Source organism: Maylandia zebra, linkage group LG23 (assembly GCF_041146795.1).
Source record: "Maylandia zebra isolate NMK-2024a linkage group LG23, Mzebra_GT3a, whole genome shotgun sequence".
Taxonomy (NCBI): domain Eukaryota; kingdom Metazoa; phylum Chordata; class Actinopteri; order Cichliformes; family Cichlidae; genus Maylandia; species Maylandia zebra.
The window spans coordinates 17,911,590-17,925,540 of NC_135188.1; the positions used below are offsets into that span (position 1 = coordinate 17,911,590).

Below are 13,951 nucleotides of genomic sequence, written 5' to 3' on the forward strand. Positions count from 1 at the left end.
GTAACGAGAAGCGATTAACACCTCACGACCAGCTCCCGATCATCAATCGCTTGGTCGTGAGGATTTCAAACCTTTTTGATTTCAAACAGGATTTCAAAACTGTTTGAAATCCTCGCGACCGTCGTGAGGGTGTCACCGCAGTTTCTTACACTGCGCACGCGCAAACAAATGTCAGCGAAAACGACTGCGCAGCACGTCAGTGCAGCGTGTGATCTGGACACAAGCGATGGAGGTACTTGTAGAACTTCGGAAAGCTCATCTGAGCTTTTTCGATGTGGCCTCACAAAATTATCACAACCGTGAAAATAGTTGGATAGACATTGCTGCTCAATCACAGCTGCCTGATCAATGTTTTTCATTAGCAATTTAGCAAAGTTGATGGTGGCGGTGTGTGTCTGTGTGTGTGAAAGACAGAGCAAGCAACAGAATTTCTGCTATAACCTTCATTTTATGGACGCACAGTGTGAGCACTCAGGTCGCATCAGAGCATCGAGCCGTATAGTGTGAGGCCCTGCATCGTGACCTACGAACTTGTAACCTCTGCGAGTCAATCGTGCAGTTTGAGCAGAAGCTGAACGTAGACATGCGGAAGTAGCTACGTGTCCTTGTTTTTTGTTAAGATAAGATAAGATAACCTTTATTAGTCCCACACGTGGGAAATTTGTTTTGTCACAGCAGGAAGTGGACAGTGCAAAAGTTATTTAGCAAAAATTAGAATACAATAAGAATAAATACAGTACACAACTGTACAGAATAGAATAAAATGAAATACTATATATAGTAGAATAAAATATACAATAGGATAAAAATAGAATACAAATTCTATATACGACTGAGTAAAAATACAACGATGCCAGAAAAGAGTATTGCACTTAGTGTTATTGCACATATATGGATATGTGTGTTTGATCAGTTGGAGTCTTTGTTGTACAGTCTGACAGCAGTGGGGAGGAAATAGGGCTGTTCGATATAACGATATATATCGGATGACGATGTAAAAGTCTATCGTTTCATTTTACGCTATCGTTTGTTTGGTGGTGTCGCAAAATAAATTGTTTACGGCAATATTTTTTCATCGTTTTGATGGTCACTGTAGTGACTATATTAATTTCTTAAAGTTCTCTCTTTCTCTTATATTTTATATAACCACACTATGGACGGACAAGCGCCTGTTTTTATGCGTTGTGGTTAGCAACAACAACGGTAACAGCATCGCCTGTCCGCTTGTTTATGTTCCACATAAACCTTTCACAATAAAGCTCAAGATCCTGTTGAGAGTTTTCAAAATAAACTGAATCACGTGAAAGAGCAGATTATTTACGGATGAGAATAAAAAAAAAGAGCTGCCAGGTGCTAAAAAATAATCCTTAGACTCAAATGTTAGAACAGGCTTTTCCCCGCAGCACGCCGTGTAATAAATACAAAGAATACGGCGGCTGTTACAACTTATGTCTAAAAATGTATAGTTTCATGCATTGGTTAAAACACTCGACTCCAGCTACGTGACGCGCAGCTGGAAACACTTCCCGCAAGACGAGCTGCCCAAGATTCACAGAATTTACAGAAAATGTTACATTTTTGTGATTTATATCGTTATAAATTCTTATATCGGGATATGAGATTTTGGTCATATACCTGCGAAATCTTTCCGTCCCACACCATGGGTGCTGCAGCCTGCCACTGAAGGAGCTGCTCAGTGCTTTCAGAGTCTCCTGCATGGGGTGGGAGATGTTGTCCATCAGGGATGATAGCTTAACCACCATTCTCCTGTCACTCACCACCTCCACTGGGTCCAGGGGGCATCCTAGAACATCCCTTCTGATCAGCCTGTTCAGTCTCTTCCTGTTCCCAGCAGAGATGCTGCCACCCCAGCAGACCTCACCGTAAAAGATAGCTGAGGCCACCACAGAGTCATAGAAGGTCTTCAGGAGTGGGCCCTCCACTCCAAACAACCTGAGTCTCCACAGTAGTTACAGCCTGCTCTGCCCTTTCCTGTAGAGGGCGTCTGAATTATGAGTCCAGTCCAGTTTGTTTTTCAGATGAACACCAAGGTACCTGTAGCTGTCCACAGCCTCAATGTCCATCACTTGGATGTTCAGTGGTAGCAGTTGAGGATGTTTGTGCCTGCGGAAGCCTACCACCAGCTCCTTGGTTTTACTGGTGTTGATCTGGAGGTAGTTCTGCTGGCACCAATCTACAAAGTTTTGGGTCAGTCCTCTGTACTCCTTGTCGTCCCCATCAGTGATGAGGCTGACTATTGCAGAGTCATCAGAGAACTTATTTAAACCACAAAATGGGAGCGTTCAAGTGTTTGTCCTACCTCCTTTTCCTAGCGTCCTTTCCTTGACCTGGATTGAAACGTGATCGGGATTAAGGATGGAGAGGTGATTGGAGGAGATGCTGGAGAAAACGCTGTCCTATTATTCATAGCGACCTTTGCGTACTCTAATGCTCCATTCATAGTTGACATTCTCTCAATGTGAAGTCATCTGATAAGACTGCAGTACAGTCTGGACTTATGTACTGAATAACTTATTTTGTGATGAGCTGATAGATAGCTGTACACAACTATACTGACATACATATGCAATTATCACGGACTGTAACATGCATGTGTGGAACAAACATTATATCCATGTTAGAGTGCTGACTGTGGTTTTATGAATGTCCTCGCTGTAAAAGAGCTTTCAACCTCTGGTTCATGCAAATACATGTCAGTATTTGACATATCACCTTTCATGTCCAAAGTTACCTTGGATATGAAATGCAAACTATGCAAAGTTCAAATGTTTGCAATAAATTCAAACCATAAAGAAGCCTCTGACTGGACTTGTGTGACATAAAGTGTCACCGCCATCAGCTCAACAGTTTACCTGAAGGTTTACCTACATATTGTTTGTTCTGTCAGGTGTGATTGTGTAACATGTTAATTTGTGTTTCACATGTTTAACATGGGCAGCTGCCTGCTCAACACAAGCCAACGCTGTGGCAATGGTTTGTATGAAATAAGCAAATGTGCTTCATCTTTCATGAGCTCAGCTCATGTGGATCGTCACACCAACTTATGTGACTTGAACCTGTTAGATGTGATTTAAAAGAGGAAACAAACTTTCACATATAATCAATATCTTGATGTCAGATGTTTGAAATTCACAGCACTACAGTCTCACCTACGAACAACATAAATGAGTATTTTCTTGTCACAGTAACATTTAAAAATGTTAATTTTACTTTTGGATGCTCTCTCCTTTATTGGTGATTGGTGGAAAACTACCAGATGGTCCATCACCACCAACAACTAGTACGGAGAATGGACTGAGATGTTGGTCAGACAAAACCAAACTAAAATCCTAATAAACAAGTTAATCATTAAAAAACAAAAACTGTGCTGTCTGTTAGCTTTTAAATGCATTAAAACAATAATTGTGGCTAATAATGGATTGGATTTATATAGCGCTTTTCAAGGCACCCAAAGCGCTTTACAATGACACTATTCATTCACTCTCACATTCACACACTGGTGGAAGCAGCTACAGTTGTAGCCACAGCTGCCCTGGGGCAGACTGACAGAAGCGAGGCTGCCATATCACGCCATCGGCCCCTCTGGACAACACCAGTAAGCGGTAGGGTAAAGTGTCTTGCCTAAGGACACAACGACCAGGACAGAGAGCCCGGGGATCAAACCGGCGACCTTACGGTTACAGATGGGCTTCTCAACCCCCTGAGCCACGGTCGCCTGCTGATGGTTTAGTTGAGCATTAGACTCCATGGTCACAGTATGAGCTGTGACCATGGAGGCACAGATGCGGCTGCTAAAATCTTTCCTCTGCCTGCCCTGATGCCCTTTCACTCTCAACTGTGTGAAGTCTTGTGTAAACAGTATCAGCTTCATTATGATCTGACTACGTTGGTTCATCATCGTCTAGAACGCTTTAGGGCCTGTTTCTGGGTAATCTCTAACCTGTTGTTTTTTTTGTGTTTCCAGATGTTGTCCAGCTGTTCTTCTGGTTAGAACTCCATCATCTGAAATCTCAGGGATGTTTCTTCATATTTTGGATCAAGGAAACTTTCAGCCTGTCAGATCAGATGTCTTCAAGAAGGAAACCTGCGAATGCTGCAGCATTTCTGGTATGCACTCTTAAGCTCTTTGTTAGTCTAGTAAGCAGTGAATGATCAGATTAAACCTTTTTGTTTCCCTTCAGATAATTCTGATGAAAGTCTTTAGTGGTCTCGGTCTCTCGTGCCATCAAGGAGAGTATCAGATAGGAAATGAATGCTGTCCAAATTGTCTTGCAGGTAAGAACCAACTAAATGATGTGTGCATGTGCTTTCTAAGCACACACGTTGGATGCACGGTGGAAAAAAAAAAGTTTGATTTCTTGCTTTTGTTTTCATCAGGAAATCGAGTGAAAAGTCACTGCACTGTAGAATCAAGTACTTCCTGTCTGCCCTGCATGACTGGAACCTACACTGATCAACCTAATGGACTGGAACGATGTCATCACTGTACAATCTGTGACTCGGGTACATTTATGTTCATATCTTCATTCCCTGACACTGAATCAGATCTCAACAGAGTTATTTTGTTGTTAATTGTTGTTAATCTTAAATCAAATCAAGACATTAAGGGATGTCTTTGTTCATTAATTCAAATATTCAACATGATGATGTCACATCTTTCCTGATTGTCATAACGATCAAAGGTGTTTTTCAGTCAAGAAAACATGAATCACAAACACATGAAACATGTTGAGTACGTTCTTTTTATGTTGGCAGGTTCTGGTCTCAGAATAAAGACACCGTGTACAGTAACATCAGATGCACTCTGTGAACCTCTGGAGGGATTCTACTGTGTCCACCCTACAGGACACAGCTGTGAGAGAGCACAGGAACACAAACACTGTAAACCAGGACAGTACATCAGTCAGAATGGTAGATTTGTGTACCTTTAAGTTTCCTGATCATGTTTATTTTATATAAATAAAACAAATGTTGGGTGGGGGGTGCAGGAAGGTCATCTGGCATAAAAATCTGTGCTAAAACAAAATTCTGACTCATCGAGAATGAGTGTATCAAAGACTGCCTCTGGCGGAAGGTATCTTAGGAAGCAGTGAGAGAAAAGGAAGGAAATGTGACACTAGGGACTATGACGGTAAAGAATGAAAGCTGCTATTATGATGGAGAGAAGGAACGTAGATAATAATGTGTGTACAGGAGAGCAGGTGGAACAGACGAAAGGCCGGGGTCACTGGATGTGGAATCAAACTATACCATGGTGTAGATAGGAAGGGAGTAGGGGTAATATTAAAGTAATAGCATGTCAGCAGTGTTGTGGAGGTGGAGCGAGGCTCAGACAGGATCATGAGTCTAAAGGTGAAACTCAAAGGTGGGATGTTGTCCGCTTTCTGAATGTTCCCTTGAATGTTGTTGCTGCGTATGGCCCACATGTGGTACAGTTAGTGGGAAGAGAGAGAGAGGTATTCTGGAGTAAGTTTAGTGATGTTGTAGAGGCTGGGGATTGGAGCAGAAACTTGTATACATGCAGGTGAAGGAACAGTGGCGATGAGGACAGATAGTGGTGGATTTGGGGAAATGATCAAAATGGCTGGGGTGAACAAATACTTTAGGAAGAGGGTGGAACATGAAGTGAAATAAGAGTGGAGGCAGGTTCACACAGGTGGACTACATCTTGTGCAGAAGGTTGAATGTCAAAGCAAGACAAGACTGCAAGGTTCTCATCAGAGAATGTAAGTAAGCAGCATCAGATGGTAAACTGTAGCATGAATTTGCATGTGAAGAAGAGGAAGGAGAGCAAGTTGACAAAGGAAGAATATTCCCCAAAAGTTGATTCTGTTGATCTGGATGTAGAGTTTACGAACATTTAAAACTCTACGGCCACTGTTAAAACATTTCATACACAGTAAAGTCATAGTTATGAGCCATAAGTATTGATAAAATAGACATGATTACAGAAACCTGATTACAACAGGATGATTATGTTAGTTTAAGTGAGTCAACTCCCCGAGTTACTCACTGTCACAATCCTCAAAGCACAGGCTGAGGAAGAGGAGTTGTAGCAATCCTTCACTGTAGCTTATCAGCCAACCAAAAACCCAGACCGAGTTAAACTCTTAGTGTGTGAAGAAGATAGTGATTTAATATGGTAATTATTGTTTATTAGTAGCCACATTATTTATTAGATGTACAACTATAAGCCCCACACTTATCCGCACATGTCGTTGTTGTCATGTTGTCATCAGGAACAGCCTCCACAGACACTGAGTGCTCTGACTGCAGCAGTGGAACATTTTCAAATGGAACATTTCACTCCTGTCAGCAACACACACAGTAAGTGAAGCTTCAGAGACACATGTGCAACATCTGTACACTGTCTCTAACAGTGTCCCTCTGTCCTTCCAGATGTCACTCACTCAACCTTCAGCAGATAACAGCAGGAACATCTGCAGCTGATGCTCAGTGTGGAGAAAAAAGTAATCATATGACACTGGTTGTCATTATCACTGTGATGCTCTCAGTAGTTGTCATTATTGCTGCAGTGTTATTACTACGGCATTACAAAATGAAGGGGTTTTGGAGTGTAAATACAGGTGAGGATTAGGAAACAAAGAAATTGTTCTTTTTACTAGATCATAATCATTTTTGACAGTGATTTTATTTTTTTTATAGATTTTGTTTAATTACAGTCTCAAACAGTTAAGACTGCGTGTTTGTGTCTTTCTCAGTGTTCATTGTATCAGATGTAAACAATGTGTTATCTAAAAAAATTTCTTTTTTTTTCTTTTTCTTTTTCTTTAATGGACCAAAAAGAAGATGTTGTAAAATGATGACATCCGAAGGTAAGACAGTGAGTTGTTGAGTGAGTGAGCTGCACTGATTTCTCTACAGATGTATCAGAGCTTTAATCACATGTGCTTCTCTCCTCAGTGTGGACCATCATGAAGGACAATAGACAGGAAACGATCGGCTCTCTGCAGAATAAACCTGTCCTAGAAGGAGGACGGTGACAGGTTGTGTTTGCAGTGGACAGAAATAAAGAAGCTGAGCGTCCTGCATCGCTCCGGTCTGGATTATGATGATTCATAATTCAGTTCAGGTGCTTCACAAACAAAAGCAATTCCTTTGAAAATCATCAAATACAAGGACTGCACTGAAAACAAGTGAGAATTCAGCCAACTTCAGTAATTCTCCAAACATGGCTGCTGGTTAGTTTTCCACCTGTGTTTACGTCCAAAGATCTACACATCTGTATGTTTCAGCTTTGTCCTTCTGTCACAACATTGTTCATCTTCATCTTAACTTCCTGCTAGCTTCTATCATGGTTAAAGTTCATGAGTCATCGGGACATCCAACAATGATGGTGTTACTGGAGTTGAGTGAAGTTTGATGGCTTTATTATCCACGCTGTGACACATGGCAGCTGTCACAGCAGAACACATGAAGTCAGCAGGTGTGTTTAAATTTAGGCTCTGCTTCATCTGAAGGTCGATTACATCACACCAAGGCGACGAAGCCCATCCAGAATCCAAGGCTCCTACAAACGTGTCCTCCTTCTCCCTGGATTTGAAGGACAAGTCGGTCCACCCGATCCCAGGATTCATTGCAGCGTGGTGGTGGAACATAAATTTTGGTCCAGAGATGGAGCAGCACTCTCTCTCTCTGAGTCTCTGATGCTGTTTTATGTTTAAGTCTGGCTTCAGTTCAATCTAATTTAGCAGCTATGACATCAGAGAGTGTAGGGAAGGAACAGCCACACCCACAGGTGACATCATGCAGTTTGTGTTTTCACCTTCAGAGGACGACAAATCAACACAGACAGAGAGCTGCATTCAGACTTTCCAGCCATCAGTAATAACTTCAAAAATAATCATCAGTGTTTCAGCAGTTATGATATCAGAGATAATCTAGATATGTGTGACAATACTGAACATGACACATGACACACGATACAAATCATGTGATCCACTCTGACTGCACCTTCATTCATGACTTCAACATGTTGAAATGAGCTTTGAAGAAACATTTAGTGAAATAAAGCTTTCATCACAGGATTAATGGGAGCACCAGTTGAACTTTGTACTAACAACATTTTGAATAACAGTTTGAATAAAGCTCAGGTGTCGAAGATACTCACTGATTGAATGGTTGTTTTCAGCTCTGCTCCCAGTCTTTACTGGTGAAGATAGAAGGTGTTACTGGATCTATAGACAGAGAGACAGAAAAGCATGCTGAATATTTGAAGCTTTGCAGTAGAAATGTTTATATTTTAAATACAACAGAGCTGATGTGGGATCAGTGTGTTCACACCTGCAGATACAAGGTTTCATGTCTTCACACGTCAACATTTGAACATTACTCTGACTTAGACTCAGTCTGAGCAGCCAGACAACATATTTTCACACATCAATACACACAGAGATGAGCCCCTCCCACCTGTCCTGCTCCAGGTGGAGTCCCGCCTCCTTACAGGAAGCAGCTCACCTGTGTGTGTGTGTTTAGTGTCCAGGTGTGGAGTGGAGCTTGTTGTTCGTGTGTGTGTTTGAAGAAACTGTAAGTTTGCTTTGTTTCCTCTTTTAACAGTTTGGTTTTATGAACTTTACTATTTGTTTCTGCTCTCTAGTGTTTGGAGCAGATGTTCAGCTCTTATTTCAGGACAAACTCCGGATCACTCTTGTGTTTGAAGACTAATCCACATCATTTTAGATTATTGATTGACTGGAATCCACACTGGTTATCCGTCAGTAACTCTGCAACAGTTACTGACAGTATATATCGATCTGTATGAAACTTTAGACCCATCAGACACTAATCAGTAATCTGATAGAACATTGTTCTTCCCTTTAACTAGAAAAAGTCAGATAAAACCAGTTTGTTCTTAAGAAGTCAACATTCAGGTCTTACTAAAGCAATGTTGAGAAAACAAGAAACAAAGAAGCTCCAGCTCAGTTCAGGATCACTGCAAGGAATCTCAGAATAAAAAATATATTCTCACAAAAACCGCAAACATTAACAGCATGTTTTAAACCCTGCATGCTGTGACTTACATCATGGATAATGTGCGTAAAAGATTATGAACTTGTCGACTTTTCCACGTCTTTGTGTTGTTGTCATGTTCACTTGTTCTTAATAAGTGGATTTGGAGTTTTCTTCTTTAGCATTTGAAGGTTTTAATCATTAATAGTTGGTCAGAGTGTGGTCACTTGTGTTTCTCTCTATTTTGAGGTCCCAAGTCTCTGAATTTTTTTTTAACGCTTTGAAATTTTGCTACTTTTGAACTGTTTCCAGTCTCAATGAAGGCTCGCATTAAGTGAATCACGTCTTTACTGTCAGAGTAAAGTCTCAAACACATTTATGCCTCTCCCTCCATAAATGAAGAACGTGTAAGATGTAAAGTGCAGAACCTAACTGTGATACTTTTGAAAAAGTCTTATGAAACCAGAGGCTCCTTGACTCTTTGCACCCTCGGTCTGTGCTCTGTGGGAAACTTAATTCTGTAAACTTTATTCTGTAAAAAGACTGTTTTAGAGCAGCTATACTCATGTAAAGGTTAACATCTCCACACAAGATACAACATGAATCAGTACTAGTTATCTGATGTCAGAGTCCTTATATACCAGGCACTCAGTATGTTCAAATTCAGTTGAGGATGTTCAGATGTGAAGATCTAAACCACTTTAACAAAGACTGCACAGTTGTGTCCAGAAGCTCAGGTCTGAGTCTGTCTCAGACCTTGTTGTCAGCAGAGCTGAGGAACTACAGAGCATCAACAGTCTGATCCAGACTGTTGATGCTTTCCTTTAACAATGACTCAGGATAATTCATGAAAACAGAAAATTGGATTTAAAAGTATAAGGAACAGACTAGAAAGCTGTTTCAAACAATCAAACAGTTTCTCTACTGATAGCTGATGATTGACAAGTCACAGAAACTTGTCAAGCTGGTAGAACAGAACAGGAAGTGAGACATTTCTTATTTACTTTAAGTAAAAAAAATCTGATAAATAATGTGGATTACTGAGTAAATAAACTTCTGATGTATGTTAGTGTTTTTACAGCTCTGTTAAATAACCTGTTGTTACTGCTGATGCATCCGAAAGATCAGATGTGCTGCAAACTGAAACTATGCTGCATGCAGTTACCTGTTTTTCCAGTTTAAATTTTCATGAAGATTATTTCCTTGTCTTAAAACACCGCCTATCATACAAAGCATTTTTGTTTCTCACGAATATGATGGAAGACAGAGGAAGAAACTAACGCTTCTTCTCACCTGACTGTGTTCCTGTTACAAACATTATAGGGATATTATACAAATTGCTGTAGTTTATAATATAGCTTTTAAACATTTATTTATGCCTGTGTCCCTGAATTAATTTGATAATCATGTGAAGAACTTGTTGTCTACACATGAATTATGGTCTATTAATAAAGTCGAGACTATTAATTCTGATGTTATTATAGGCGATCTGTCAGCTTTCTGTTCAGCTTCCTTCGCTCACCCCAACACAGCAGATGGCGGCGCTCCCTGAGCCAGGCTCTGCTGGAGGTTTCTTCCTGTAAGAAGGGAGTTTTCCCTTCCGCCTTTTACCAAAGCGCTTGCTCATATGATTGATTGAGGGGGGGAGGGGGGGTGTATTACTGTAGCCGTCTTTACCTTACTACAGAAACAACTTTTGGTTTGTTGTTTTTGCTATAGAAATAAAATTGAACTGAACTGGTGCTGTCAATATAGAAACAGTTTGTTCTCATAGTTCCTACTGAAAGTAATATAAGTGTGAAACGTTGCTTTAAAAAAGGATTTAAAGCTAAACAAATGACTTTTAACTCAGTGTTGCTAAACAGTGTATTTTAACCCAAACCATGATGATGAAATAGAAATCACAGAAACTCTGTCTGCTCTCTTCTGGTGTGTTCAGAGAGCAGGGAGGGTTCTCTGTTTGAGTTAGGATTAAGACTGTGTTGGTCAATCGCTCTAATCTTCTGTGCCGTTTAATAAAAAAACAAACAAACCCCAATATATAATAAAAATCATTTCTCACATACTTGACTCCTCTGCTCAGCAGTATCAGAGCTCTTTTCTTGTTTTCTACTTTCTTGGCTTCCCGTCATGAAGCAACTGCCATCTTGTTTTTTCTTCCATATCTAGTGTCTGTTCTCCATTTTAGAGAATGTAAAGCTGCTGAACCTGTTTTCATGTTAGTGTCTGTTTCAAAGGATGCTTCCTTTGAAACAGCATTTCTTTTTTTTTTTTTCTTTTTTTTTTTTTTTGCCTGTCCCATTTGGTTCTTTAGCCATCAGAATTGTTGTCTGAAGACCAACAAGGATACCCAATGGATTTACTTTGCCAAATGGATCATCGTGGCATTGCCGTATTGGTCCATTTGGTCGATCTTTGTTTTTATTATTTATTATATTTTATTTTCAGATGTTACAGATGGGACAGACATGAGTGAGGGATAGGAAAGGGAGAAAGAAAGAGGAAGGAAAGGAAAAACAGAAGGGGAGAGGGACAGTGAGAAAGGGGGGGAGAAAAAAAATAAAAATCTCCTGGATCACCTGTTGAGAGAGGAATAGAAAACAAGCAGAAAAAAAAACAAAGCAACATACTAAACACAACACCATCGCATTAATCTAGCTAAGTGTAAACAGCAGTAAATACTAAATATTCAATGTTGTTGTGCAGCACGCAGGACAGATGTGCTTCGAAGTAGCAGCCAAGAAAGGTGTAATTTGGGTCTACGAGCAGTGAACACCCGTGTGCATACCTGTGTGGATCAGCGCGCTTGTATTCCAAAGGTTTCTCCGTGTAATGATCTGCTAGGGAGTGTGTGGGGGGGCCACAGCCCCGTCCTCCGGGGTGTGAAGCGGGTATGGAGGAGATCAAAACTCCAGACATCCAGAGGCCCCCAGAACACAAGAGACCATGGAAGACCAACAGAGGGGCAGCCGCGCCACTGTTCCAGTAAGAGCTGAGGAGAGTCCCAGATGAGGGCTCCCTCAGCAGCCACGGAGCAGAAGCCAGGGGGAGTTGCAGTGACGCGCCCATGAGCTCCCCCAGCTGTGCCTGAGTGACCGAGCCCCAGGCCGAGAGGCCGGGGGCACCCCACCTCCGAAGGGGCCCGAGCGAGCCCTAGGCTCCAGGCCCCGATAAGCGGCCGCCAAGGAGTGAGCCGGTGTGTACCTGGACGCCCACCCCCAGACACAAAGAACCACCAACGCACCGACACCTGAGGGAGTCCGCCACTGGCAGGGGAAGTGGTGGTGGGCGGAGATAGGCCTCCAAACCTTGGAGGGCCTGAGGTGTCCCCAGAGAGGTGGCGTCTGATACCCAACCTGACATATAGACACAGACATACAGGCACACACAGACACAAACATCCATTCCCCCCCCCCCCCATGCTCTCATATGCACTCACTCCACACTCAACCAACGTGGAGACAGACATAAAGAGACGCTGTACACACGATCACACTCCCCAAGCGTACTCTACAAACCGGGTCTAGGTACCCTTGCCCCTGGAGGGGGGAACTGCACCCAGACCCAGGTGGTGTTACCCTTTTCCCTGCGGTGGGGAGAGGCAGACCACCCCGACTCCGTAGCAGCAGGGAGGCCCCACACCCCAGACCGCAGTCGGACGGCCAACTCCTCCTAGCCCTCCCGCTCCAGCAGGCCGCAGAGAACGGGGGTGGGAGAAGACTCCAAACCTCACTCCACCCGCTCATTGTAGTGTTGATGCATGTGTGTTCTAAGGTGCAATTAAAACCCAGGAGGGCTTGGAGCTACCTGCCAAGGAGCAGCAGGTAAGCGCATAGTCCCTCCTGCTAGCCCTCAATGTCTAAGTGTATTTAAAATTGAGAGGTGGGCAACGACGCCAGGGGTGAGGTGTACACCCTGATGGTAATTTGGACTCCGTGATTGTGCCCACAGCATTTCTACAGTGTAGCACTGAATCGGTTCACTAAACAGGTTCAGAGGAATAACTGGAATATTTCCCAAACAGAGAGAGCCTGATGAGATTTTTATACCCAGTGTACACTGTTTCTACTTTGAAATATACAATTTTTTGTGCTTTTTAATTACACAAGATAAAATCTTTTGTTTTTTGGATTCCAATAAATTTTACTGAATCTTCCATTTGCAAAATAAAACCAATAAAGGCTCAACTACAGCTTAAAGCCAGTGACAATAAATAGGTTTCAAAGAGTTATTAAGTTGCTGTCAGATTAGGGAGCTCTAATGTGAAAGGACAAGTTAAATATTAGGAACCACCATCGAAGAGACTCACCTCTGCTTTTGAGCTCAGATCTCTAAATGTCTAAAATTAGTTGGTTCATAGACTTCAGGGTCATGTTAAGACTGGCAGGCTGTAAACGTTCGGTTAGGTACAGTGGCACCAAACCATCTCTGCACAGACAGCATGCTAACACAAAGCTAGCCAGGAACACAGAGTGATGTCAAATCTGAGTCTCTGGAGCACAGCAGCCAGAGCCGGAGCTACAACTGATGAGCAGTCAGGCTGCAGCCTCCTTTTCTACCTGTTCATGTTTCTAAAGTAGAAATACTGTGGTGATCGCTTTGATCATAGAGCTCATAGAGACCAAGAGAAAGTGATCTGTGTTGGTGTGTGGGGCTGTAGTCTGTAGGTTTATATTGTTTAATTGTGAGACAGTTTCAGGTCATTTATGGAGACGTGAAAATAGTGTAACAAGTACAGGAGCAAAATACTCCACCGAGTGGTTAGGTAACATTTTGCGTTACTTTAAAGAAAAATGCAGTCAGACAGCATATTTTAGGAGTGAACACATGAAGGTGTGGCCTACACACACACACACTGAGAGACAAGAACCCGCAGTTAAATGGTTCAGGGTAGACACACTGGTCCACAGTGTCTCTTACACGCTTTGCCTTAATATGGGATTGGAAAGTGAATCCTTCT

At 42.0% G+C, this 13,951-nt stretch overlaps 2 protein-coding genes across 6 annotated transcripts in view; both read left to right on the top strand.

Moving 5' to 3' along the window:
- Positions 1-7,696, top strand: part of LOC101482032 (tumor necrosis factor receptor superfamily member 14) — a 10,909-nt gene extending 3,213 nt beyond the window's left edge. For 2 of the 4 annotated variants that reach the window (XM_004575165.5, XM_076879884.1), the window contains exons 2-9: positions 3,986-4,128; positions 4,203-4,296; positions 4,399-4,524; positions 4,777-4,932; positions 6,261-6,348; positions 6,421-6,608; positions 6,829-6,857; positions 6,946-7,696. In XM_004575165.5, the coding sequence (XP_004575222.2) occupies positions 4,087-4,128; positions 4,203-4,296; positions 4,399-4,524; positions 4,777-4,932; positions 6,261-6,348; positions 6,421-6,608; positions 6,829-6,845 (711 nt within the window). In that variant the 5' untranslated portion in view covers positions 3,986-4,086 and the 3' untranslated portion in view covers positions 6,846-6,857; positions 6,946-7,696. The remainder of the gene's footprint in view (positions 1-3,985; positions 4,129-4,202; positions 4,297-4,398; positions 4,525-4,776; positions 4,933-6,260; positions 6,349-6,420; positions 6,609-6,828; positions 6,858-6,945) is intronic. The other 2 variants (XM_076879885.1, XM_076879886.1) reach the window with 2 other exon arrangements.
- Positions 7,697-8,283: 587 nt separating this feature from the next.
- Positions 8,284-13,951, top strand: part of LOC101485541 (protein NLRC3-like) — a 29,738-nt gene continuing 24,070 nt past the window's right edge. For both annotated transcript variants that reach the window (XM_076879871.1, XM_076879872.1), the window contains exon 1: positions 8,284-8,568. The gene's annotated coding sequence lies outside the window, so the exon portion shown is untranslated. The remainder of the gene's footprint in view (positions 8,569-13,951) is intronic.